We start from the raw sequence: 27,353 nt of genomic DNA on the forward strand, positions 1-27,353 counted from the left end.
GCCTGAAAAAAATACGCTTTCAAAAAAAAATTATTCACATTTAAATGAGCAAACTCCTAAATTTGAGGTAGGCTGTATAAAAAGATAAAATGTACACTGTCACAACATTTTACCTAGTTTATATGTAGATTACTAAAGCAATCTTCTAGAAGGTCCACTTTAAAAAGGCAACACTGATTAATATGAATAAAAAAAAATTCCAGCTATTTAAGCCCATAAACTTAGTATCAGAAGTTAAATTAAGAAAAAAAAAAAAAAAAAACTGGCCTATTCACTTCATCAAATGTATGTTTCCTTCAAGTGAAGGCAATCTGGCCCAGGAGTTCGCAGATGCAGTCTCCCCCCACCAAAATTGTTAACTGCCAAATTAATTCCCTTTTCCATCTAGCAAAATGCATTTCAGAGTTTCTCTCACGCGTTTGTGAAGATGGATGGAAGTATTCACATATTTCACACTCTGATCCGCAGCAAATGCTAGACTTCATTGCGTGCAAAAAAAAAGATTCTTAATGCTGGCTATACATCCCCAATCACACATTTGCCCTTCATGGTGTCGATTCAGCTCCTGGAAAGACACAGGGACCCACAGATTTGTTCCGTTCTAGAGACAAAGGACTTCTGTAGCATGATCCCCGCTCTGCGTACCGAAGTGGGAGAACTTTTCAGTCATATCGGAAAATGAATACTGTATTAAAAAAAAGAAAGAAATTAAAACTTGATGATCAAGTACTTCTCACAGATGCCACTTACTTGGATTTTGAGGGAAAAGAGTACAACTTTTGCAGTGGATTATTTCTTTGACGACAGCCACTTCTGTTGGCGGTGGGGGTGGTACCAGCCCCAGGCCTGGTATCATCGGATTAATAGGGGTGATCCCAGTCATCATGTTGAGGCCTGGATCAAAGCCTGGTACACAGATCGAGTCTGTAAAGTACATAAGATATCATTTTGGTTGGTGGACCTTACATCAGTTTTTGTGGTTACTTTGCTGTTTTCCCGCAAAGGTGATTTGACTTTAGGCTTTCTATTTTTTTAGTAATTTCTAATTGGCATAAATATAGCAATACAGAAAGGTAAAGAGTAAAGATGAACTTAATGCTTCATGGAAAAGAAGATATGTTATTTAAAATATTAACACGGCAGGACAGAAGATAGCATATTAAAGTGCAAAACCATGAACCAGGAAGCTCTGCTATTATTGTCAACTCTATTTTCTGTTTCTCAACTTCCAATGCAGATGTAACTGCCTTACGACCCAGGAGGTGGGAAGAATATATTTAACAGTGAAGTGCCCAGTGAATCCAATTGTCAACCTGGTTTTATCCAAAGAGGCTTCTTATCCAAATGACCTAGATTTAAGAAAAGTTCAGTTTAGATGTACATACTTTATAATGATACATTCAGGTCCAACCAGGAAATAAAAAACAAAGAGTGATTATAATCACGAAGGCTGGGTTGGATACATTATGTGCATACTCAGGCAAATCTGACTTTTTGCAATCCCATGGACTATAGCCCACAAGGCTCCTGTGTCTATGGGGTTCTCCAGGCAAGAATATTGGAATGGGTAGCCATTTCCTTCTCCAGGGAATCTTCCTGACCCAGGGATCAAACCCACATCTCCCGTGGCTCCTGCACCAGTGGGTGGGTTCTTTACCACTGAGAGACCTGGGCAGCCCATGGGTTAGATACGTGTGGGCATAAAATCAGCTATATACATTTCCGAGTTCTGTTCGATAATCACATGTTCTTCCTCTAATTTAATCAGCAAATAACTGGCTGCCCTTCTGAAATCTTTATTTGTTGAATAAAAAAATACAGCTTTATGCCCTGCAATAAAAATGGAAGGGCACAAAAAGGATGGGTTTTCCAATATAAACACTGAATTTTTTTTTTTTTTCAGTGTGATAATAAAGGAAGTCATTTCAAAGGGATATAAAGGGTTTTTTGTTTTTTTTTTAATTAGTAAGGCCTTTCTAAGGGTAGGGATTGTTACAGTGTACTGAATTTGTGAGTAGCTGCGGGGAGATCTCTCTCCTGAGGATCCTTCTGTTTTCAGATAACAAATACTCTCCCTGGTGGCGTGGTACTGCTCCCAGGCAGACAGATCAGCAGCTCAGATGCCTCTGGAGGTAGCCCTGGTGACCCTCCACAACCGTCCTTGGGAATGAAGTTTGCTTCTCTAATTTCTCTTTTTGCGCCATTATTCTAGCTCATTCCCCTTCTTCCCTCCTGCCCCCTCCCCTTTGAGGTTCTCATACCCAGCTGGTGCCGCAGGCCCTTGGGAGGCCTCACTCTTTGCTTGCCTGAGCTGACAGGTCAGCTAAGCCCAGAGGCAGGTGAAGGGACAACTCCAGGCTTTGTTTACTAAGACAGGCCAGGACAGAGGCCCAGCGTCAACTTTTCCTTTCCGGGAAGAAGTCTGTTAGAGCGTTCCTCCAGCTACTTGGGCTGTTTCCACTCCTCTTCTGGGCTGAACGGAAGAAGCAGGGTGATCCTGATTTATGACCCCAAGAAGACCACTGGCCCATTTATGAGGAGATCCATTTACTCTGACTGCATATTAGCCGCACTTCAGTAAAAGGAGGTGGGGTTTTGGGTTTGGTTTTTGCTTTTTGGTTTTTTTAAAGAAACCCTCCATGTAAATGCCAAAGCAGCATTGTCTTTCAGAGCAGTCACCCTGACATCCTAGGCACTTCTATAATCGTGGTTCTCAGTTTCTTTGTCTCTCACGTGGGGTTTGGACTGGACAGTCTTTGCGAGCACGAGCCTCTGAGGACTTCAGGATTCTGCACAGACAACTGCTCAAAACAAAGTGAGGTACAAATGACATCAACACTTAGGAAGTGACAGAGACAGGTCTAATACTCTGGTTATTCATCTGAAATGTTCATGATAAACAGATAAACATGATAAACAGATAAACGAATGAAGGCTTAAAGCAGCAAAGTGAGATTTCCAACGCCACAGAGCAAACATATGGCAGAGTCAGAACGAGGGCCCAGGTCTCTGGCTCTGGTTTTAAATACATCTCTTTTTATAACCACTTCAAAGTTTCCACTGAGAATGACCCAACACTATCATTCACATAATGCATGCCACTACTACAAATGTACTCTACTCTTAAAAAAAAAAAAATCAAAATATAGCCTTCTGATCCAGATGCCAATTCTAAAGGAGAAGTTCCAGAATAGAATGGCTTCCAATGTCATCATCACTGACATAACATATTGGCTTCTAAGGAGAATCTATTAGAAACAGACATATTGCCAAGGGGAATATTGGCAGGGTGATGCCTTTATTTAATCTCATTCCATATATGAGATTTGTCTGTTTCTTTCCTGGCCTGGCCCTTACTATTGTTTGCCAACACAGGGTGATTTAAGGCTGAAACCACTCAGGACTGCAAACCCTGAAATGAGAGCTCCGTGAATTACAATAACCAGATGGTTCCCAAATGAGACAAGGGGTCCAGCCCTTGAGTTCTCTTTTAGTTGTAGCAGACTTCTGTTTTCTTTTTGAAGGCCAAATAAATAAATACATCTTCAGAAATAGAAACAAAAGATTAACAACTCTTGAGCAAGATATCTGAATACACAGCAAGAGTTACTTTGCTTTTTATGAGACGTGAATACAAAGAGATTGGGGAGGGGTTAGTGAAATCTGCATGGTGAGTGCAATAGTCTGAAAAGCACTTAGCAAAGAATTAGCGCTTAAATTATGTTGAACCTCAAAGAATCTGAGATTCTGTATTTGAGGGGAAGAGGTAAGAAAGATTAGACTTAAAATATTATGAACCCATTACTTTTTAACAATGTATGGACACATGAAAACTGTATTCTCAAACAGCACAGGAGTCTGTTACAGACGAATGCCTTAAAGAAAATGCACAAGTTTTGAAGGTGTGAGAGAGACACGTGCATAACAAGACAAAGGCGAGGAGAGAATGGACGCTCTCAGAGTCAGTTCCTTGTCTTGTTTTGAACTTTAGAGATGGTAAGCTCTAATTCCACTCAGGGAAAAGAGGGAGGAGGTGGGAAACTGCAGAAAGAAATAATTCAATTAAGCTATGACAAACCTAGAGGTTGTATTAAAAAGCAGAGACATCACTTTGCTGACAAAAGGTCCACATAGTCAAAGCTGTGGTTTTTCCAGTAGTCATGTACAGATGTGAGAGTTGGACCATAAAGAAGGCTGAGTGCCGAAGAACTGATGTTTTCGATTTGTGGTGCTGGAGAAGACTCTTGAGAGTCCCTTAGATGGCAAAGAAGTTAAACTAGTCCATCCTAAAGAAAATCAACCCTGAATATTCACTGAAAGAACTGATGCTGAAGCTGAAACTCTAATACTCTGGTCACCTCATACGAAGAGCCAATTCACAGGAAAAGACCCCAATGCTGGAAAAGATTGAGGGTAGGAGAAAGTGGTAGCAGAGGATGAGATGGTTGGATGGCATCATCAACTCAGTGTACATGAGTTTGAGCAAACTCTGGGAGACAGCAAAGGACAGAGGAGCCTGGGGTGCTGCAGTCCACTCGGTTGCAAAGAGTCAGACACGACTGAGTGACTGAACAATGACAAGTATATAATAGAACTTTCTTCTAGAAACTGTACTTAAGCAAGAGGATGCATCACTTTTGCTAAGCTTGTGGCCAGGTCCAGCAGCTCTCTATATGGCTTGCTGCGATCAGAGAGACAGCGAGGCTGAAGCTCAGAAAATGTATTGTCTTTCTCCAATTGGACAAGACAAAAGCAGAAACAAAAATCCTGTTGAATCAGTTTAGTGTTTTATCTATCAGATGACCATTTTTCAGAGGGCGACCTGTGGTTTGTGTTGCAGGCTTTTGAGGTACGGCAGTTGAATCCATCCATTCTTTCATTCATTCATCACGTGCTGGGCACACACAACTGCCCGGATCTGGAGTTACACAGGTAACAGCAACACGTTCCCCACTTGGGAGAAATCACAGAGTTTGAAGAGAGCAGGAAGGATGAGGACCATCCTTAGCAGAAGAGCTGGGACATGTGAACAGAGGCTCCAGGGGCTGAGTTGTCCAGGAAGGGGCCAGCCAGGGGGAGCCTGATAGGAGAAGTCTGAATAATCATGGGGCCACAGTACAGGGAGCATGTGATGGTGTGGCCATGATGGAACGTGGGGATCTTGCCGTTCGAGCCAGCGTGCCATCACCAGATGGCGGCCCCTGAGGGCCAGGTGTGCCCTCTGCCAAGCCAGGGCCCCGGGCGGGGTTCTGTGCTGCCCCCCATCCCTCCCGCACTCTTCAACAGCTGCCCCGAGCGGTGGCTTGCCCCTTTTCTGTCCTTCCAGGCGTTGCCTCAGTAAAGAACCTCGTATTTAAGGTGAACACTAGATCCCATTTGAAAGAAAGGCAATAAATAGTACAGTCAAGGCTGGACAGAACTAGGTTAGGGGTGGGCTGGACTGTGGCTGAGTGGATGGACGGACACCGTCAGTGCCAAGGACAACGGCAGCCCAGGAGGCAGGACACAGAGCTCTAAGGAAAGAAATGAGAAAAAAGGTGGGAATCAGGCCAACTGGTAGCATTTGGGGTCTGGTGATGGTGAGAGATCGTGAGCAGCAGACAAAACATGAAGCCAGGCTGGCAGACTTTGCCAGGAGACACTGTCTGCAGGTCACAAAGCCTGAGCCACCCTGGTCCACAGTTCTGACTCATTCTAAGCAAAACTGGAGTTTGGCAACACCACTACGGGGTCACAGGTCAAGAAAAACTAGGCAATCAGGCAGGTTACCCAAGTGGAGACTCAGGCTGGAGAAGTAAGACAGGCTCTGGACACCAGGAATGATGCCTGGGGTTTGAAGGAGCAAGCAGACGCCCTAGAGTACAGGGCAGGGTACTGCCAGGTCAACACAGCAGGATGCTGAGTCCCAGAAGCAGGGTGCTGGGGTCCCCTTCCTCCTACCAGAGGTGTGGGGTTCAGGGCCCAGACAAGCACAGGCAGAGACAGGCTGGAGGGGTCCCGACAGTTGTGCAGTAACTTCCCTCCTTTCACAAGAAGTATTGACTCCAAACATGATCTGTCATCACTTGACAGAGAAACCACATGATATATGGGGACATTCTTTTCCTTGGAGTTGAGGATGGTGACACTGTTTTTCGCAAGGGTTTCTCACTGCGATTGATGGAAGTCTTGCTTCCATAAGGTCAGTTAAGTTCATGGATTATTAAGGTAATGCTTTTTCCAACCCAGGTCTGCCTTTCCTTTAATAGCCTTAAAAGTCATTTCATGATCAACAAGGAAAAGCATGATCAACAAGAAAAAGATGCTAAGAAGGGTGATCTTGAAGTAGACAGATGTGGGCACGGCCAGGCGAACAGAAGTTGAGTTCCTTAACTTCTCTAAGCTTCAGCATCTTCATTAGGTGGAGGTGAACATGAACACTGGACACACCACATCCACAAGACGGGAGCATCAGAGGATGGTCTGCAGGACAGGCGTGTGCGGACATGTGTGTGCCCAAGTCTGCAGTCAGATGTCCTACGGTCCGGTCCCTGGGTCTCCCACATACTGGCTGTGAGACCTCAGGAAATTGAATTAACCTTGTTAAATCTCACTTATAATAGCCATAAAATGGAGATAATCATATTTCAACCTTAATGCTCTTGGGTGGAGTAAACAGGATTAAATGAAAACCCACAGTGTTTAACGTAACATCGAACATATGCTAAGTATGCAACAAATGGTAACGGTTGCCTACAACAGTAATATGGATTTTCATAAGTACTTCACGTAACCTTAAATAAGTATGTTATCAACACTGTATACACATGAAACATCGTCACGGTGCTCCCCTGGTGGTTCAGTGGTAAAGAATCCACCTGCCAATGCAGGACACATGGATTCCATCCCTTATCTGGGAAGATTCCACATGACTCAGAGTAACTGAAGGAAATCGACGCTGGATATTCATTGGAAGGACTGATGCTGAAGTTCCAATACTTCAGTCACTTGATGCAAAGAGTCAACTCATTAGAAAAAAGCCTGACGCTGGGAAAGATTGAAGGAAGGAGAAAGGGGCGAACGAGGATGAGATGGTTGGACGGCATCGCTGACTCAATGGACATGAACTTGAGCAAACTCTGGGATACAGTGGAGGTATATGGGAGCCTGGCGTGCTAACATCCAGGGGATTGCAGAGTTGGACACGACTTAGCGACTGCACAACGACGACGACTAAGCCCAGGCGTCACAACTCCTGAGCCTGTGCTCTGGAGCCTGGGAACCACATCTGTGGAGCCCACGCACCACAAAAACTGAAGCCCATGCATCCTAGAGCCTGCGCTCTGCAGCACGAGAAGCCGCTGCAATGGGAAGCCCATGCACCGAACGGGGATCAGCCATTGCTCGCCGGAACTAGAGACAAGCCCGCACAGCAATGAAGACCCAGGCTGGTCAGCTCAGTCGTGTCCGACTCTGCGACCCCATGGACTCTAGCCTGCCAGGTTCCTCGATCCGTGGGATTCTCCAGGCAAGAATACTGGAGTGGGTTGCCATTTCCTTCTCCGTGACCCAGCACAGCCAAAAATAAATAAATACATAAAAGTATTTTTAAAAAATCATGATGATGATGAATTTCATTTGACTAACATTTGAGTGCCTACTAAGTGCTGGACTTTGTCTAGGTACTTGGCCTGCAAAGACAAAGACGGGAGTCCTTTCTTAGTGAAAGTAACAGTCTGGTGGCAGAAACAACTACACAGAAAATGACAGTATCGTGTGAGAGCTGTTGTGGAACATTTAAATAAGAGGTGCTATGGAAATACAAAGAAGGGGGCATCAGAACCCGTTTGGGGCAGGGGGTGTTATGGCTTAAACTGTGTCCCCCGAACAGGTATGTTGAATTCCTAATTCCCCTAGGAAGCTGAGGATGTGACTTTATTTAGAAATGGGTCTTTGTGGATGTGATCAAGTTAAGGTAAGGTCATACTCTGCTTAGGGTGGGCCCTATCTAACATGACTGGTGTCCTTATAAGAGGAGGAGAGACACTGACAGACACACAAAGATGGAAGCAGTGACTGAGATGAGGAGGCCGCAAGCCAAGGAATCCTGAGGACCACTGACGAAAAACAGCAACTAGGAGAAAGGTGTGAAACAGATTCTCCTCTAGATCCTTCAGAGATAGGACAGCCCTGCCAACACCTCGATTCCAGACATCTCGCCTCCAAAACCGTGAGTGAAGACATTTCTGCCTTAAGCCCTCCCCCTCTGCTCTCTGTTCTGACAGCCCTAGGAAACTGATCCAGAGGGACAGCATCACTGAAGGATCCCAAGAGGGGGGGGGGGGTAACAGCTGACCTGAGTCTTAAAAAGGATGGCCTCTACATATGCACTGGGCGTATAAAAAAGGTATTCCCACAATATCCTTATCAGGATCAGAAACACAAAGAGAGTTCTAAATATTCTCTTAGAAGAAGTGTTCAAAGCCAGTCCCCTGGAGGCAGAACTGCCCTTCAGTTTTTCCTCTGTGGAAAAACAATCCTTGAAGACTGCCATATATTTGTCGAGAACAACTTGATCACACAGACTGTACGTTAATGTGATAGTGTACTTTTAAACAGTTGAGTGAGGCTTCCCAGGTGACGCCAGTGGTAAAGAACCTGCCTGTCTATGCAGGTAGATGTAAGAGACACAGGTTCGATCCCTGGGTTGGGAAGACCCCCTGGAGGAGGGCACAGTCACCCACCCCAGTATTCCTGCCTGGAGAATCCCATGGACAGAGGAGTCTGGTGGGCTACAGTCCATGGGGTCACAAAGAGCTGGACAGGACGGAAGTGACTCAGCGTGCACACGAACTAGCAGAATCTTTAGGCAAGCAAAACTGAAAATGCTGCTGTGATCTTCCCGAGGAGACCAGGAGGTGGAGAGATGTGTGTGCCATTTAATCCCAAGGTACGTATCCAAAGTAAGCTCCTGAAGCCTCACCCAGCTGTGCACGGCCGTATAAACAAAGACCTCATCCCATCAATAAAGCCCTCTGTCTCCTCCTATGGCAGACGCAATGCTGGCAGTTACAGGAAACACAGCTGTCAACAGCTAACTTGAGACAGGAGATCTGTGCCCATGTCTGTAAATATGACACGATGCCAAGTGAACGGGATTTTCAAAACTTCTGACCCAAACTGGTGTAGAGAAGAACTGACGGCTGGGAAGGGCTCTGTCAGATCTTTCTAGTAACCTGCACATGGGAACCAGACACGTTCTGATGGAGTGGGAGGTAAACGCCCATCAAAGGTTCTGGGAAATTCATTCATGCTGGGGGCCGGGGGATTTGAATTTGCTGCCAGAGCAATTTGGGTGCAGAGGCCCGAGCTGTCACACTCCAAGGGAGCCACTCTGTGTCCCCTGGGCTTGCGGAACACACTCCTCAGACACAACAGCCTCACCAGTGAGGCATAAAGACCGCGGGCAGTGCCTGCCAGGCAGGATGGGTTTGATTATACAAGGAAGCAAAGGCCACTGGGCATTGCTGCGGACCATTACATTTCAGAGCTGCAGGGGACTCGGGGATTTCCTAGTTCTACCATCTTGATTTGGAGATAAGAAAACTGAAGCCCAGAGAGGTGAAGTGACTTGCCCAAAGCAACAGAGCTGAAGAGGCAGACAGTTGGAACTGGCATCAAAAGTCCTGGGCTTGGTCATTGTACATTTGCAGTCTCCAATGTCTCTGCATCCTGCCTTTATTGAGATATATCTCATGACAGCAACCTCTATATTTGCTACCTCTAACCCATTCTGTTGTCCAACTTTTTTTTTTTTTTTTGGTGTGGATCATTTTATAAAGTCTTTATTGAATTTGTTACAATATTGCTTTTGTTTTATGTTTCAGTTTTTTTGGCCTGGAGGCATGTGGGATCTTACCTCTCCTACCAGGGATTGAACCCACACACCCTGAGCAGTGGAAGCTGAGTCTTAACCACTGGACTGCTAAGAAAGTCCATCTAATGGTTTTCACAACGAGATACTGACTGATAAGTGGATAAGAATTGATGTTTTTGAACTGTGGGGCTGGAGAAGACTCTCGAGAGTCCCTTGGACTGCAAGGAGATAAAACCAGTGAATCCTAAAGGAAATTAACCCTGAACATTCATTGGAAGGACTGATGCAGAAGCTCCAATACTTTGGTCACCTGATGCAAAGAGCTGACTCGCTGGAAAAGACTCTGATGTTGGGAAAGATTGAGGGCAGGAGGAAAAGGTGGTGGCAGAAGATGAGATGGTTGGATGGCATCACCGACTCAATAGACAGAGTTTGAGCAAACTCTGGGAGATGGTGAAGGACAGAGGAGCTCAGTGTGCTGCCATCTATGGGGTCGCAAAGAGTCGGACACGACTGAAAACAACAATGATCTATCTGCTGTCTTTGGCCTGCACTCTGGGGCTATTCCCCGGTTGAGTTCTCTCTCCCACTTTTATTGCTCAAACCCATGGCAGAAGGTCACACGAACACCTGAGCTTCCTCTCGGCCGCCCTGGGCCTCCTGCTCCCGTAGTTCTTCTACATGTGACTATCCTCGAAGGCCCCCTCTCCTGAGGTCTGGGGGTTTTCCCCAGAAACAGGCCATGCAGACACCGGCCCCTCTGATCAGGAGTGCTCACTCCCGTTCTGAATTCTGAACTCTGGTTTTGCTGACTGGGTGCATCAGACTGAAAGACAGTGGTCACGTAGGCGTGTTCGCTCTGTGCCAGGCAGCGCCCACAGCTTCATGTCCGCTCGTGATTTGGGTCTTTCTGGCAGTTCCGTCACAAAGGCAACATCCTTCGAAGGACCTCAGTCAACTGGAACACGCGTCTTGTCTCCTCAGGGTGCTGTCGTGCAGCACTGCAGTGGGCACTGTGAACCAAAACAGATGTGCGTTCTGCACTGCGTTTTCCCCGATCTGTGTTTTTTAGGTTCTCCTCCTCCTTGACGGAGGAGCCTGGTGGGCTATAGTCCCTGGGGTTGCTAAGAGTCTGACACGACTTCTTAGCAACTTCTGAGCGACTTCACTTTCACTTTTCACTTTCATGCATTAGAGAAGGAAATGGCAACCCGCTCCAGTGTTCTTGCCTGGAGAATCCCAGGGACGGTGGAGCCTGGTGGGCTGCCGTCTATGGGGTCACACTGAGTCGGACACGACTGAAGCGACTTAGCAGCAGCAGCAGCAGCCAGTCTTGAATGTTCCCTCCCGGGCCTTCAGCATCTTATACAAAAGCAGGACAAGTCTTTCAGTAAGTTCCCGCCCCATCCGATTCCCCGGCAAATTTCTTTTTGCAGGTCACGCTTGGCCACAGGAGAGAAGATGCCCTTAGACATATCCTGTTTAGTTGCCTTCCCCTTAATGCTTATTTCTTCTGAACACTGTTGTTCATTGGCTCCAGTTTCGAGGGCCATTGCCAAGGCTCCTGGCGCGCAGGCTGACCCCTACTTCCTTGTGTTGGGAGCTCATCAGTTCACTTCCTTCTCTCAGTTGTGTCTGACTCTTTGTGACCCCATGGACTGCAGCCCACCAGGCCTCCCTGTCCATCACCAACTCCCGGAGTTTACCCAAACTCATGCCCATTGAGTCGGTGATGCCATCCAGCCGTCTCATCCTCTGTTGTCCCCTTCTCCTCCTGCCTTCGATGTTTCCCAGCATCAGGGTGTTTTCGAATGAGTCAGTTCTTTGCATCAGGTGGCCAAAGTATTGGAGCTTCAGCTTCAGCATGGGTCCTTCCAAAGAATATTCAGGGCTGATTTCCTTTAGGATGGACTGGTTGGATCTCCTTGCAGTCCAAGGGACTCTCAAGAGTCTTCTCCAACACCACAGTTTAAACAAAAGCATCAATTCTTCAGCACTCAATCTTCTTTATGATCCACCTCTCACATCCATCATGACTACTGGAAAAACCATAGCTTTGACTAGACAGACCTTTGTTGGCAAAGTAATGTCTCTGCTTTGTAATATACTGTCTAGCGTGGTCACAGCTTTTCTTCCAAGGAGCAAGCATATTTTAATTTCATGGCTGTAGTCACCATCTGCGGTGATTTTGGAGCCCAAGAAAAGTCTGTCACTGTTTCCACTGTCTCCCCGTCTATTTGCCATGAGGCAATGGGACCGCACTGAGTTCTCTTCCCTCTCTGTGGCCCCCTGGCACTCTCCCGCTTGTGTCTTGTCTGAATGTTCTCCACTGGAAACTATTTACAGTGTATAGGACATCTGTCCTACTCCAGTCTGATGAGATGTTCTTCAGCTGATGAACTGTGGGGTTTTCCATTTTTGGGGGGCCACATCACGTGGCAAGTGGGATCTCCTAGTTCTTTGACCAGAGATCAAACCCGTGTCCCCCTGAATTTGAAGTGTGGAGTCTTAAATACTGGACCACCAGGGAAGCCCCTTTCCTATTTATTTTGCTGGTACCTGACCTTTCTCTCAGTTTCCAGTTTGTAACCTCTTGTAGGCAAATATCCAGGATAGGTCTTTTAGACAGACCTACCCTTGAAGGGTTTTCTACACCATCTTTTTCTCCCCATGGCTATTTAGGCTTGCATTAGCTCTCATCGGGAGCACTGGTAAGGCCTCTTTGTCTGCCCAGGAGCTTCTTTTCCCTCCCTCCCTCTTCTCCTGCCCTCCCCACCTCTGCTGTCATCTTGCATCCCCTTCTCACCCCCCTGGACCTGGGAGCAGCCAGTGATGCTCACAGGAGGTCCACAAGAATAGACCCTAATTGGGGCCTCTAAATTACTTCTTTCAAACTTTTCACATCCCCATCTCATTAGCCGATGATTAATTTTCTCTCTGTACGATGTTAAGTGACTTCATACAGCAGGGCTGTTACATAATGATAGGGGGGAGAAAGGACTGAATAGGCTCGTGGTGTTCTTGACTTTGTCCTCACTGACAGGCTCACGGCATGGGAGCAGAAAGTAGAGACGAAACGCTGTTGAACGTTGAGAAATATTTTTGACTATTCAGTCAAGCACAGAAGAAGCAGTCCTTAATTTTTACCCATTTATTTATCCATTTATCTGCCCACCTTTCCAAGGCGTGGGGACACTCCACGTGTACGTGGGAAGGCTAGAGAGTTTATGTCCACACATTTGTTTCTGGCGTTCAATGCCTCTTCATTCTGTAGAGATGTTTCCTCTTCTTTGAAGTCAGGGTAATTGCCAGGCGTGATATTGATATAAAGCCTGCCGTAGCCAACTATCATGACAGCAGAGGTGGTATTTCACAGCCTTGGAATGTCTTTATAGACATCTTCCCTTTGAAACCAGCATCTTTCCAAGGCAATATAGACCTAACCTTTTAATTTTATTTATCAACCTTAGTTTCAATTCCAGAGGCATGTGGGAGATAGGTAACATCTCAAAATTTAAACAGGAACAAAGGAAAGCGTATTCAATGTGTAGCTTCAAAGAAAACATTCACGGCATATTATTTTAAACAATTTATGTAGGTTTCGATTTAAACTTACTGTTTGAAGGGGCTGAAGGAACACATAGTCGGTCTCTTTCAATAAGATCAGCACAGGGCTGTGGACTTGGAGAGAAAATAGAGCCTATTTTAAAAGTAAACACTTCCACTCCTAAAGGAAACTTCAAATCATGTGTTGTATTTAAATCACAGGCTAAACTAATATTAATTTAATTTTTCCACTGTGGGAATATCACCTTAACTCTCGGGTCTAATATAGTTCCTGGCACCTGGTGTCACCCTCAAGAAATATTTGTGAAGTGAATGAAAGAAACTGCAAAATTCACAGAATTGACAAGAGTTCCTACTAAAGGGACAAGACAAGGTAATGCATGGCGGTTAGAACCGTAGGGTCAAGGCACAGATTCATGTAAGATTCTAGAGCAGATGATACCTGGGGTTCTTTATATTGATATTTAGCTTATTAACTGAACAGTGAGAGCGATGAGGGTTTCTGCCAGTCATTCCTCTTAACATCACTGGAAAATGATGTGATTGTTACTCACACGTTACCGATAATGAGTCCGAGAGGCAGAGGAGCGAGGGGGTGCTCAAGACCATGGAAGACACTTACAGGACAAGTCTCAGCGCTTGTCCAGGTAGCGTTAACACCCTCCTGCCTGCTCATGGCTGCAAAGCACAGACCTGATCCTAGAGCCATGGGATGGAGAGGCAGGAGTGTGATACGGCATCATCTAAATTTGTACAGTCAATTTGCTTGGGTGCACTTGAAAAATTCAGGACGGGAATGGGTACTGTTTTTTTTTTTTTTATTACAACTTGCTTTCTCACCAAAGGGAATGCTATAATTTAATGGCATAAGTAAGAGCCACTTTATCAAAGCAAGCTTACAAAAGAGGTAGAAATAAAATCCAGATTCATCTACTGCTAACATTTTACATAGGGAACATAAGCCATATTTAATAGACACTATCTATGATTTTATATTATGTTCAATTAAAGGAAAAACAAAGATGGGGGAAAATAAGATGGAGGCGGGGGGAAAGGAAATGTAGACTCTGGGTAGCATTGAGGAAATAACGGGGAAAATAAGAGTTGAAGATGGAAAAGAAAGAGAAATCAAACAGAAAGACCGCAAAGGATTAGGGAGTGCTCCGAGTCCTGAATTCAAGGGTGGGCCTGCCCTCCTGCCCAGCTAACTAGCCTATCTCCATACTTCATCTGCAGAAAGAGGAATAAAAATGGTACTTATCTTGATAGGGTGGTCGTGAGGCTTACAGAAAACGCATAAAGGGCTTGGAAGAGTGCCTGGAATATAAGAAATGCTTGATACATACTAGCTAATCATTCAACCATGAGTATTACATGTATTTGTGTGTGCAGAGCAGGGGTCCCCAACCCCTGGGCCACGGACTGATACCAGTCCACGGCCTGTTAGGAATTGGGCTGCCCAGCAGGAGGCTGAGTGGTGAGCGGGAAAGCAGCCACTCCCCATCGCTCACATCGCCGCCTGAGCTCTGGCTCCCGTCAGATCAGCGGTGGCCTTAGATTCTCATAGGGGCGTGAACCCTTCTGTGAACTGCGCATGCAAGGGATCCAGATTGCGCTCTCTTCACGAAAATCTACTGCCTGATGATCTGATTCTGCATTGAGGTGAGCTATAGTTATTTCATTATATATCACAGTGTAGCAATCAGAGAAATAAAGAACACAACAAATGTAACGTGACCGTCCCCCTCTCCCTGGTTTGTGGAAAAATCGTCCTTCATGAAACCGGTCCCTAGTGCTGAAACGGTTGAGGACTGCAGGTGTGGAGCACGCGTGTGTGTTACACCGTGTACATGGTACAATATCGCCTGGGTGTCCTTCCTTTAAAAAAAAAAAAAAAGGCATCCTGCTGACTTCTAAGGTGATGTTCTAGTATCTATCTCAATTCCAAGAAGAAATTCTTTAGGTGGAAATCAGGAGGCTCTTTGCTAGGTAAACAACTGAGTGGGTAGAGCCGTACAGTTTCCCACAGGAAACATTTCTCTGCAAGTTTAGTACCAGGGAAAAACTCCTCTCTGCCCCTGAGGACCCAAGGTATTTTTCTGTGCCTGGAAATGAGAATTACAGAATTCAAGCTGTTTACACTCAGCTTTCTCTGCAGGAATATTAGGTGCTATACCCAAACACACCATTATGCTATTCATATATCTGGCATGTCTGCTTTCTCCTTAAATTTAGTTTTTCCCTTTGTAATCCTGTTTTATTAACTTAAATGAACTTGTCTATGTTATTAAGCTTCTTTATACACACACACATGCATGCACGCATGCACACACACAGTCTTTAAATGAATTAAAACTGCTCAGTGCCAGACTTTAAAAATACTTTGTTACATCTGATGCTCTGGCCAGATTTAATCATTTACATGCTAATGTGAATTTTAATTTAGAAAATGCCAAACAATATTCTGATAGCCTGTCATTTCTAGTGATGTCCTGAGAAATCTCAGGGGCTGACTTTTTCAGAGAAGTAAACTAAGGTGGAATAATTTTGCTAAGAAATTGCCATTTAAAATGAATTCAGCCTTTTGGGCTGAATGTGGTATTAGACTTTGAGGAACATGTCCAAACAACATGTTTTGGTCAAGTCTTCCTCCATGGTGTCAATCCCTCAATATGAAAAACTCAGAGAACTCATTCCCGGTATGAAAAATAGATTGTAAATTTTTTTTTTCCCCTGGAGAGTTCAGGGTGAGGAGCAGAGACTAGCCCACAGATCTTCATTTGAAATTATTTTCTGTCCAGTTGTAAGTCCACAGAATGTTTTTGCTCTTCATTTGGCGGGGGGTGGTCCACATCTGCTGACTCACGCTCTTTCCCAGAGGCCTCTTGTTTTGAACTGTCACTAAGCCTTTATGCAACACTATCTTTTCAATGTCCTTTCTCCATCATTTAATGAGCTAGTGCTCCTTACATCTCTCCGAGATTGTTCCCCCTTTAAACATGAGGGACGAGGCTGGGCTTTGGGAGACTGAAGACATTTGCCCACAGCATCCCTGGACTCGGAAGAGAGGCAGATGGTGGACCATCCCCTCCTGGCTGCGGTGAGAGTGTATTCGCCTGCAGTCTTCCAGAAAACCCAGGGCACAGGGGGAGAGCCGGGATGCTCGACATGCAGGGCTCAGCCCCACGTCCACCCCAGGCTCCTCACTGCAGACTTGAGGCCCCCGTCTGCCCTGCCTAGCTCCCACTGTCACTGCGGACGCCAGATGTCATGATGGACATTTATGTGCCAGCCGTTTACAAACGCGAAAGCAGCATCCAAATGTAAATTATGGTTAGAATTTTTTCCACTTCAGAGGCCTCTGGGGCTCCACAATGGTGCTAAGTGCTTCTCCTGTGCAGAAAGAGAACTCAATATATTATTTTGTATATTATTGTGCTTTAAAGAGCAGACAGGAAGGAGGAGAGGGAGGGGAGGTGGCATGATGTGTGTGTGTGTGTGTGTGTGTGTGTGTGTACCCCTCGTGTACCCCTCCAGGGGGGGTACATCCTCTTTCTTCTCATTGTAGCCTATGGTGCCAACACAGTCATGCCATCCTCCACGTTAGGGCCATCACTCAGTTTTACAGCTGGAAACACTGAGGAGCTGAGCAATCTGCTGTCCTGGGTCCCTCTGAGATCTCTGCTCATTCGTTATCTACAAGGATGTTAAGTCATGTGCTAGTGGCTGGGGGAGCAGAGATAAGCCCGGACCCCTGGCTCTGCGGTGCTCAGTACTGACACAGATGCGTGGGCCGTGGCTGTATAAGAAAGTGGCAGCAAAGTTCGGGAGGATGCTATCCTACACAGCATCCGCGCCATCTCCGTGCAAAGAGCCGGTCCACACTCTGAAGGACAAGGAGCCTTCTCACTGTAAATATCTGCCTAGCTGAGCCACTGTGTCCCCAAGTCTGAACACAGAGTTCTTCTGTAAACACATTCCCAAGTCAGAGAGCGGCTGCCCCTAGGGGCTGAAGCTGCACTTTGGACAGCTCTCATTTTTACCACATTTATCAAATGATTCTTTGAGGGCAGAGGACAGGCCTGGTGTTTTGTTTCTTTATCTGTGTTACTATGTATCTTTCTCTTCTTCTTAGTTCTGGGGCCATTCTGGATCAACAGGCCTCCATCAGGCTGAGTTTATATCAAAAGCATCCCTGGAGTGGAGGATGGAGGTATAGAGCTGTCAGGGACGGAGTCTGAGGCTCTGCTAACCTACAGCTGCTGGCTGAAACCGAACGGGGCATCTCCATCTGCCAGAAAAGCCAGAGTAGAAATGCTAGCCTGGGCATTCAGACCCTTATTCAATTATGGATTTTTTCTTTTGACTATAACAAAAACAGATTGTAACACATTTTTTTTTTCCAAACACATGTGGTAATTCAGTCAAAAGGATCTGAGATCTTGATCACAGTTATTTTTCTTCCTTCCGTCACATAGTGATGGGACAGAGGTGTAAGGGAAAGGAATAATTTCTGCATAAAGTGTCTATTGCACAAACAGAGCTAAGTTAAGCTAAAATCATAGAGTGAACTGGGAGGATGTATCAAGTGTGAATCATGAGGTTTGATTCTGGGACCTTACTTGGGGCTTCCCAGGTAGCTCAGAGGGAAAGAGTCCAGCTGCCCATGCAGGAGACGTGGGTTGGTTTGGTCCCTAGGTTGAGAAGATTCCCTGGAGAAGGAAATGGCAACCCACTCCAGTATTCTTGCCTGGGAAATCCCATGGACCGCGGAGCCTGGCGGGCTCACAAGAGTTGGCAGGACTTAGTGACGGAACAGCAGCACCAGCCCTGACTCGACGGCGTGATCAGAGAACTCTGTGGCACCCTTATTAAACACCATCATCACCAAGCACTTGCGCACAGAGCTTCAGCTGGGTGCTGGGGGCACAAAAACATTCAAAACAAGGATTTGGGCTTCATGGTTCCAACGGGACAGAAACTTCCAGAGAGAATAAAGTGACAAATACAAAGGACCTTCATCTCTTGAAAAGCATCTTGAAATGAAATGAAAGGGCTGATGGTACAGGTGATGTTACGTGATGCATTGACAGTGGATGGTAAAAAGGGAGCCACGTAGGTGAGCAGGAAATCCCAAACCCTGAGAATGATGCCAGAGAAACCTAGTCCCACAGGTGTCCCTCACAACTGCTCTTCTTGGCCCCCATCTGTCAAGGGGCTCTGCTAGGATGGCTCTGAAATGTTATCAACTGAAGAAGGAGAGAAGGATGCGCTGGGAGGATGTAGGTCATACTCCTGCCAAGCTTTCAGAAGTGAATTCAGGTACCTCTCCCCTTGTGTTACCCTTCCACACCTGGCTGGGCCTGGACCTCCTAACACTGACCTGTCCTGTGGCCATGGACACCAGCTCCCCCTTGGACTGACTTTATACCAGCCTGCCCGGGAGGCTTTCTGAGTTATGGTGATCCCTACCCCATTTTCTGCTTCTTCACCATCTCTTTCATGCCTTTTCCCTCCACAAATAGCTCCTGGGTATATCCTCCTCTTTCTTTTTGGATGAATTGTCCTCTGAGTTGTGGCTGGCCTTGAAGAATACACATGGACCATGGAAGAAGGTTTGGTTAGGGTCTGGAAGGGTTCTCACTTTTACTGAGTATCCTAGGGGCCCAGAAAGATGCTAGGGACCTTGGCAACCTTTATCCAAGTTGTAGAGTTTCACCTTGTCTACAGCAGTGCATGAGAAATTAAGGACAGGAAGAAATTTAAGTCAGGTGGTCACTTAGCAATGGCTGAGTCAGAAGGCAAAGCCAGGTCAATCTTACTGCAAAACTCCTTTTGTGACTTCAGGACTTTCAATGACAAGCCCCTGAAATGGATGGATTACGGGGTTTCATCACTACACAGGACTGACCTTTAGCTGGTAAACACCAGGATGGCCATATCACCATTTCAGGCCAGCATCTGTTGTTTGGTCAGTGTCCAAGACCTAACAGTTGTTAAATATTTGGGTATCATCGTTGCCCTTATCCAAATGGAAAACGTGGCAAATGTTTAAACTTCTGCTTCTGGCAAGATGAGAGTAACAGAGACTGAAAATGCTCTCCCACCTGAAACAACGAAAAAGCCAGATAAAACAGATGAAACGTGGTTTTCAGATAATGGACATCAGGCAGGATGAGACAATGATTCCTAAGAGACAGGGAAACAAACAAGGCGAGCCACGTGACTCCCAAGTACCCACTCGGTACTTCCAAGAGAGGGTTTTCAGGACGCAGCACAGGGAGGAGCCCTGCAGCTTCCTCGAGTGAAGATATAATAGGCAGTCTGGGGAGGTCAAGTCCATCAGAGCTTGCAGGGCAGAGTGCTGGAGAAAAGAACTACAGACACGTATACACACGCACACCCACAAACACAGCTCAGAGACTTAAGAGGACCTACTTCAAGACTTCCGCTGAGGACTGGTGATAAATGCATATGAGGACACTATTCAAGGCTGAGAGAAGAACCACTGAAAAGGACTGGAAGAAATAACCCACGGTGATCACAAAGGCTGGGGAGAATTTGTGTCCTCATCAGCTACAGTTAGAAAAGTCTCACAATTCTTAAGGTATTGGGTAGAATACTCTGAATGGTATGGCCTCACTGGTAGGGCAAAATTAAACCTAGATTAATAAAGCTTCAAGTGCAAGTCACTCAGTTGTGTCTAACTCTTTGTGACCCCATGGATTACACAGTCCATGGAATTCTCTAGACCAGAATACTGGAGTGGGTAGCCCTTCCTTTCTCCAGGGGATCATCCCAGCCCAAGAATTGAACCCAGGTCTCCCACATTGCAGACAGATTCTTTACCAGCTGAGGCAGCTTCAAAGCAAGACTTAAAAGGTTAAGACTATTTCCAATTAACTTAAATGTTTCCTGGAATAAACCTCAAGGATATATAGAGGAATAAAAATATACCCACAGCTAATAAGGTGAAATTCATGTTTGGCAACTAATGAAAAATTACTACCACATGTGACAGGCTAACACAAATCTGGGAATATGTTATTTTACATGGTTAAGGGGTATTAAGGCTGCAGATAGCATAAAAGCTGCAAAACAGCTGACCTTAAGAGAGATGACACAGGATGATTTAGGGGGCCCAATATAATCACAAGGGTCCTTAAATGGGGATGAGGGAGGCAGAAGAGAAAGTTAAAATGATTTGATGTGAGAAGGATTCAACCCACCATTACAGGCTTTGAAGACGGACGAGGGACATAAGCCAAGGGATGCAGGCAACACTGAGAAGCTGGGAAAGGCAAGGAAGCAGTTTCTACTCTGGAGCCTCCAAAAAGGAATGCAGAGTTGATGACATGTTGATTTGGGCCTAACAAGGCTTCTAACCTACAGAAATGTACGTTGATAAATTGTGTTGTTTTAAGCCGCTAAGTTTGTGGTAACTAGTTACAGCAAAAGAAAGAAATACACCAGGCATATAAAGAAGAAAATGTGACCGATGATAAAGAGAAACATATCCGTAGACACAATAAAATGAATAACAGGTGATACCATTAGTAGATGAGAATATTAAAAATGGTTACAACTGTGGTCTATGTGTTCAAGGAGATGGAATAAAGAAGACTGAACACATTATATAGACATGGAAGATTTAAAAAAATACAAGTTGAACTTAATTAAAAATAAATCCAATTGAACTTCTAGAGGTGACAACTATAATGCATGACATGAAAATATGATGCATAAAATTAATAGCAGATAAAAAATTAAATTACAAATAGTGAATTTGCAGATAATAATAATAGGAACCACCTAAAAATGAAACACAGGGGAAAAAATAAGAAAAATATAAACAACATAAAAAGAGCTGTGGGACAATGACAAACAGCCTAATATACTTGTAATTACTTTCTCTGAAAGAAGGTAATTGAGCCAGAAAAATATCTGATGGCTGAAGATTATCTAAATTTGATAAAAACCATAAACTCAGAAATCCAAGAAGTCAAGAATTCAAGGTACAAAAAAATGAAGAGAAGTATATCATGATACATCATAATCAAGTTATTTAAAACCAGTGATAAAGACAAATTATTAAGGGCATCCAGAGAAAAACAGATATGTTTATACAGAGGAATAAAGATAACAATGAGAACAGACTTCTTATTGAAAAAAAATGCAAGCTAAATGATGGAAGTGATACCTTTAAAGAACTGTACAAAAAACTGTCAACACAGACTTCTGTAACAACAACAAAAAAATCTTTCAAAAATGAAAGTGACATATTGACATTTCTGAACATAAAAGCAAAGAATCCAACACAGTAGATCTACACTACAGTCATACTAAATAAAGTCATTTAGGCAGTAAAATTGCAAAATTAAGTCTGAAAATTGCAAAATTCAGACTTAAACTGAAATAGGGAAAACCACTAGGCCATTCAGGTATGACTTAGGTCAAATCCCCTATGATTATACAGTAGAAGTGACAAATAAATTCAAGGGATTAGATCTGATAGAGTGCCTGAATAACTACGGATGAAAGTTCCTAACATTGTACAGGAGGCAGTGACCAAAACCATCCCAAAGAAAAAGACAAGGTTGTCTGAAGAAGCTTTATAAACAGCTGAGGAAAGAAAAGAAGTGAAAGGCAAAGGAGAAAGGGAAAGATATACCCAACTGAATGCAGAGTTCCAAAGAACAGCAAGGAGAGATAAGAAACAAGTATACTATCAAGGGTGAAAGAGATCACCAGCCCAGGTTGGATGCATGAGATGGGTGCTCAGGGCTGGTGCACTGGGAAGACCCAGAAGGATGGGATGAGGAGGGAGGTGGGAGAGGGGATCGGGATGGGGAACACATGTAAATCCATGGCTGATTCATGTCAATGTATGGCAAAAACCACTACAATATTGTAAAGTAATTAGCATGCAACTAATAAAAATAAATGAAAAAAAAAAGAAAGTCTTCTTAAATGAACAATGCAAAGAAATAAAGGAAAACAATAGAATGGGAAAGACTAGAGAGCTCTTCAAGAAAATTAGAGATACCAAGGGAACATTTCATGCAAAGATGAGCACAAAAAGGACAGAAATGGTATGGACCTAACAGAAGCAGAAGAGATAAAGAAGAGGTGGCAAGAAGAACTGTACAAAAAGTTCTTAATGACCCAAATGACCACGATGGTGTGGTCACTCACCTAGAACCAGACATCCTGGAGTGTGAAGTCAAGTAGGTCCTAGGAAACATTACTATGAATCAAGCTAGTGGAGGTGATGGGATTCCAGCTGAGCTATTTCAAATCCTAAAAGATGATGCTGTGAAAGTCTTGCACTCAATATGCCAGCAAATTTGGAAAACTCAGCAGTGGTCACAGGACTAGAAAAGGTCAGTTTTCATTCCAATCCCAAAGAAGGGAAATGCCAAGAACTACTGCACAACCGTACTCATTTCACATGCTGGCAAGGTAATGCTCAAAATCCTTCAAGCTAGACTTCAGCAGTACATGAACCGAGAACTTCCAGATGTAAAAGCTGAATTTAGAAAAGGCAAAGGAACCAGAATCAAATTGCCAGCATCATTTGGAATATAGAAAAAGCAAAGGAATTCCAGAAAAACATCTACTTCTGCTTTATTTACTATGCTAAAGTCTTTGTGCAGATCACAAAAAAATGTGGAAAATTCAAGAGAAGGGAATACCAGGTCACCTTACCTGTCTCTCAAGAAACCTGTATGCAGGTCAAGAAGCAACAAAACAGGACATGGAACAATGGACTGGTTTCAGATTGGGAAAGGAGTACATCAAGACTGTATATTGTCTCCCTGCTTATTTAACTTCTATGCAGAGTAAATGCCACGCTGGAGGAATCACAATCTGGAATCAAGATTGCCGGGAGAAACAGCAATAACCTCAGACATGCAGATGACACCAACCTAATGGAAGAAAGTGAAGAGGAACTAAAGGACTTCTTGATGAAGGTGAAAGAGGAGAGTAAAAGAGCTGGCTTAAAATTCAAGATTAAAAAAACTAAGATCATGGCATGTGGTCCCATCACTTCATGGCAAATACATGGGGAAACAATGGAAAGAGTGATAGACTTTGTTTTCTTTGGGAGAAAAAGCTATGACAAACCTAGACAGAGTATTAAAAAGCAGAGACCTCACTTTGTCAGCAAAGGTTCATACAGTCAAAGCTATGTTTTTTCCAGAGGTCATGTACGGATGTGAGAACTGGACCAGAAACAAGGCTGAGCACTGAAGAACTGATGCTTTCAAATTGTGGTGCTGGAGAAGACTCTTGAGGGTCCTCTGGACAGCAAAGAGATCAAACTAGTCAATCCTAAAAGAAATCAACCCTGAATATTCATTGGAAGGACTGATTCTGAAGCTGAAGCTCCATAACCTTGGCCACCTGAAGTGAGCAAAGAGCCAACTCATTGGAAAAGACCCTGATACTTGGAAAGATGGAGGGCAGGAGAAGTGGCTGACAGAGGATGAGATGGTTGGATAGCATCCTGACTCAATGGACATGAGTTTGAGCAAGCTCTGGGAGATGGCGAAGGATAGGGAAGCCTGGCATGCTGCAGTCCATGGGGTTGCAGAGTTGGATATGCCTGAGCTACTGAACAACAAAAAGACAGTAAAAAAGTGAAAGGAAATGTAAATTTTAGCCTTATTCTACACAAAGGGATGATGAAAAAGGGAAATGGTAAATATGCAATTCCATGTAAAACCGATTTTCATATTTCTTTAAAAGATAATTGAAAAAGCAAAATACTAGCAATGTATTTTGGGTTCATAGCAAATGGAGAAGTAAAATGTATAAAGCAAATAGCACATAAAACAAGAGAGGGAAATAAAATTATATTGTTTATGGTTCTTGTACTATACATGAAGTGATAAGACAACAAGAGAGAAAATTGGAATTGTAAAAGATACTCAATTGAAAAGAACAGAGAAAAACAGAAAGGCTGGAATAAAGATCAGAACAGATAAATAAAACCCGTCAGTCAGATTGATTTAAACCCAAATGATAATCATATTAAAGGTAAGCAGTCTAAATACCCTAATTAAAAGGCAGAGATTGTTAGATTAGATTAAAAAGGCAAGACTCAACTATATGCTGCCTACAAGTAACTCATGTTAAATCTGAAGCCATAAATAGGTTAAAAGTATTTAAATTATATACCATGCTAATACGAGTCAAAAGGAAACTGGAGAAGAAAGCTGTTATTAGTACCAGACAAAATGGGTATTAGAACAAAAAATTACCAGATATAATGGGGTCACTTCAACATAATAAAGGAGTCAAATAATGACGAGAACATAATGATCCCAAAACATGTTTTCACTGAATAAGAGGACTTTAAAAATACCTGACATAAACATTGATAGAATGGAAAGATAATGTAGAAAAACCCATAATAACAGAGATTTCAATAACTCCCTAGTAACAACTTGCTAGAGCAAGTAGGCAGCAAACCAGTAAGAATATAGAAAGCTTAAATAACACTATCAATCAATTTGACCTACTAACATTTATAGAACACTTCTCTTAACAATGGGAGAAAACATTCTTTTCAATTGTACACAGTGCATTTACCAAATAGACCATATTCTGAGCATAAAGCAAATCTCAATAACATTACAAAGATACAAGTCATAAAAAGCATATTCTCCAACCACAATAAAATAAAATCAAAAATTAATGACAGAAAAGCATTTGGACAATCAAATATTTGGAAAATAAATAATGTATTTCTGAATAACTTGTAGGGTCAAAGAAGAAATCAAAGGAGAAATTAAAAAATATTTTAAACGAAATGAAAATATATTCAACAAACCAAAATTCATGAGGCTACAGCAGTACTTAAGAGGGACATTTATGGCACAACAATGCTCAATTAGAAAAGAGTCTCAAATCAATGAAACTGACTTCCACCTTAAAAATCTGGAAACAATGATGAACAAATTAAGCATAATATAAACAGCAGAATATAAACAACAAAACAGATAAAAACAGGAATCAAATATAAAACATTAAAAATATGGAGAAAGTCAATGAAACCAAATGCTAGTTCTTTGTGAAAATCTGTGAAATTGATAAAGCTTTAGCCAGGATTAGGAAACAAAAGATAGAAGATATAACCTACTGATATTAGGCATGAGAGAGCTAACATAATTACAGATCCTAATAAGTATAACTTGATATTGCAAACAAATTTATGTCAACAAATTCGACAACTTGGATGGAATAGATTCCTTGAAAGACACATATTATTGAAACTCACTAAAGTAAATGTAAATAATCTATATAGTCCAATATCTATTACAGGAATTAAATTCATAATTAAATCATTCTTACAAGGAAACTCCGATCCAAGATGACTTCCCTAGAGAATTCTACCCTAGCATAAATTAAATACTAAATAAAACATAATATTAATTCTCTATAAACTCAGAAAACTGAAGAGAAGGCAATACTTTTCAATTTATTTTATAATGCCAACATTACACTAACACCAAAAACAGGCAAAGGCATTAGAAGAAAAGAAAAATACAGATAATATCGGTCATGATCTTTGATGAAAAAATTTTAGGAAACTGAATCTAGTGGTCTGTATAAAGGATAACACATTACAACCAAGTAGGATTTATTCCAGGAATGCAAAGCTGATTTAACACTTACAAAAAAAAAATCAACGTAATTTACCAAAGTAGCAGACAGAAAAAGAAAAAAACAAACAAACAAATAATTATCTCCACAGAAGGAAAAAAAGCATCTGAAAAAACCCAACATCCAAACTCTCTCAACTCAGTAAAGGTGACGAACTTAAAATCTACAGACATCCTCATACTTAACTGTCTTTTCTTTATAACATCAGGAACAAGGCAAGGATATTCACTCTTATCATTTATACTCATCCTTCAATATATATGACAACACAGAAGATTTTCAGGATGATTATACCTAGTGAAAGAAGCCAGAAATTGAGTACATTCTGCATGATCCATGTATATGAGATTATGGAAAATGCAAAATAATTTATAGAGACAAACAGAAGATTCATGATTGTCTGTGTATTGAGGTGTGGGGGGCTGTGGGTTTGAACAGGTAGGGAGAGTATTTACAAAAAGAACAAGGAAGCTTTGAGCTGTGACAAATATGTTTATTATTTTGATTGTGATGGTGATTTCACAAGTATATTCACATGCCAAAGCTTATCAGGTTATACAGTTTAAAAACATATAGCTTATTGTGCATGTATTATACTTCATACATATATGAAGTAAAATTTAAACAAACAGCCCTCTATTATGCTAATTCTAGCATCTCAGAAGTCAACAAGAAACATGTAGGAAATTATAGATGAACTCAGCAAAATTTGGCATGGTTCCTGATCTCAGAAACACGGTTCCTGATCTCAGGCAGTTTTGAAAATTATAGATGACTTGGTAGGGCTTCCCAGGTAGCTCAGTTGGGGAAGAATCCACCTGCATTACAGGAGACCCCGGCTAGATTCCTGAGTCAGGAAGCTCCCCTGGAGAAGGGATAGGCTACCCGCTCCAGTATTCATGGGCTTCCCTGGTGGCTCAGATGGTGGAGAATCCACCTGCAATGCAGGAGACTTGGGTTTGTTCCCTGGGTTGGGAAGATCCCTTGGAGAAGGAAATGGTAACCCTCGCCAGTATTTTTTCCTGGAAAAACCCCATGGAAGAACAGTCTGGTGGGCTACAGTCCATGGGGTCGCAGAGTTGGACACCACTGAGCAACTAAGCACAGTGCAGGGTGAGACGAATTCTCATTCTCAACTCAATCCAAGAGCGAACAAGTCTCCCAAGTAACATGAACAACTTGAAGGGTTTTAGATGTCACTGTGTATCTGAATTTCCACCCAACTGTATTAGCTCAAATTCCTCTCCCGACTTGTTAA

The 27,353-nt window shown here is 43.3% G+C and overlaps 1 protein-coding gene across 4 annotated transcripts in view; it reads right to left on the reverse strand.

Annotated features, from left to right (window-relative positions):
• Nucleotides 1–27,353, reverse strand: part of ENOX1 (ecto-NOX disulfide-thiol exchanger 1) — a 281,652-nt gene that overhangs the window by 177,770 nt on the left and 76,529 nt on the right. For all 4 annotated transcript variants that reach the window (XM_065902210.1, XM_065902209.1, XM_065902212.1 and 1 more), the window contains exon 4: nucleotides 751–924. In XM_065902210.1, the coding sequence (XP_065758282.1) occupies nucleotides 751–924 (174 nt within the window). The remainder of the gene's footprint in view (nucleotides 1–750; nucleotides 925–27,353) is intronic.

Source organism: Muntiacus reevesi, chromosome 11 (assembly GCF_963930625.1).
Source record: "Muntiacus reevesi chromosome 11, mMunRee1.1, whole genome shotgun sequence".
Classification (NCBI taxonomy): Eukaryota; Metazoa; Chordata; class Mammalia; order Artiodactyla; family Cervidae; genus Muntiacus; species Muntiacus reevesi.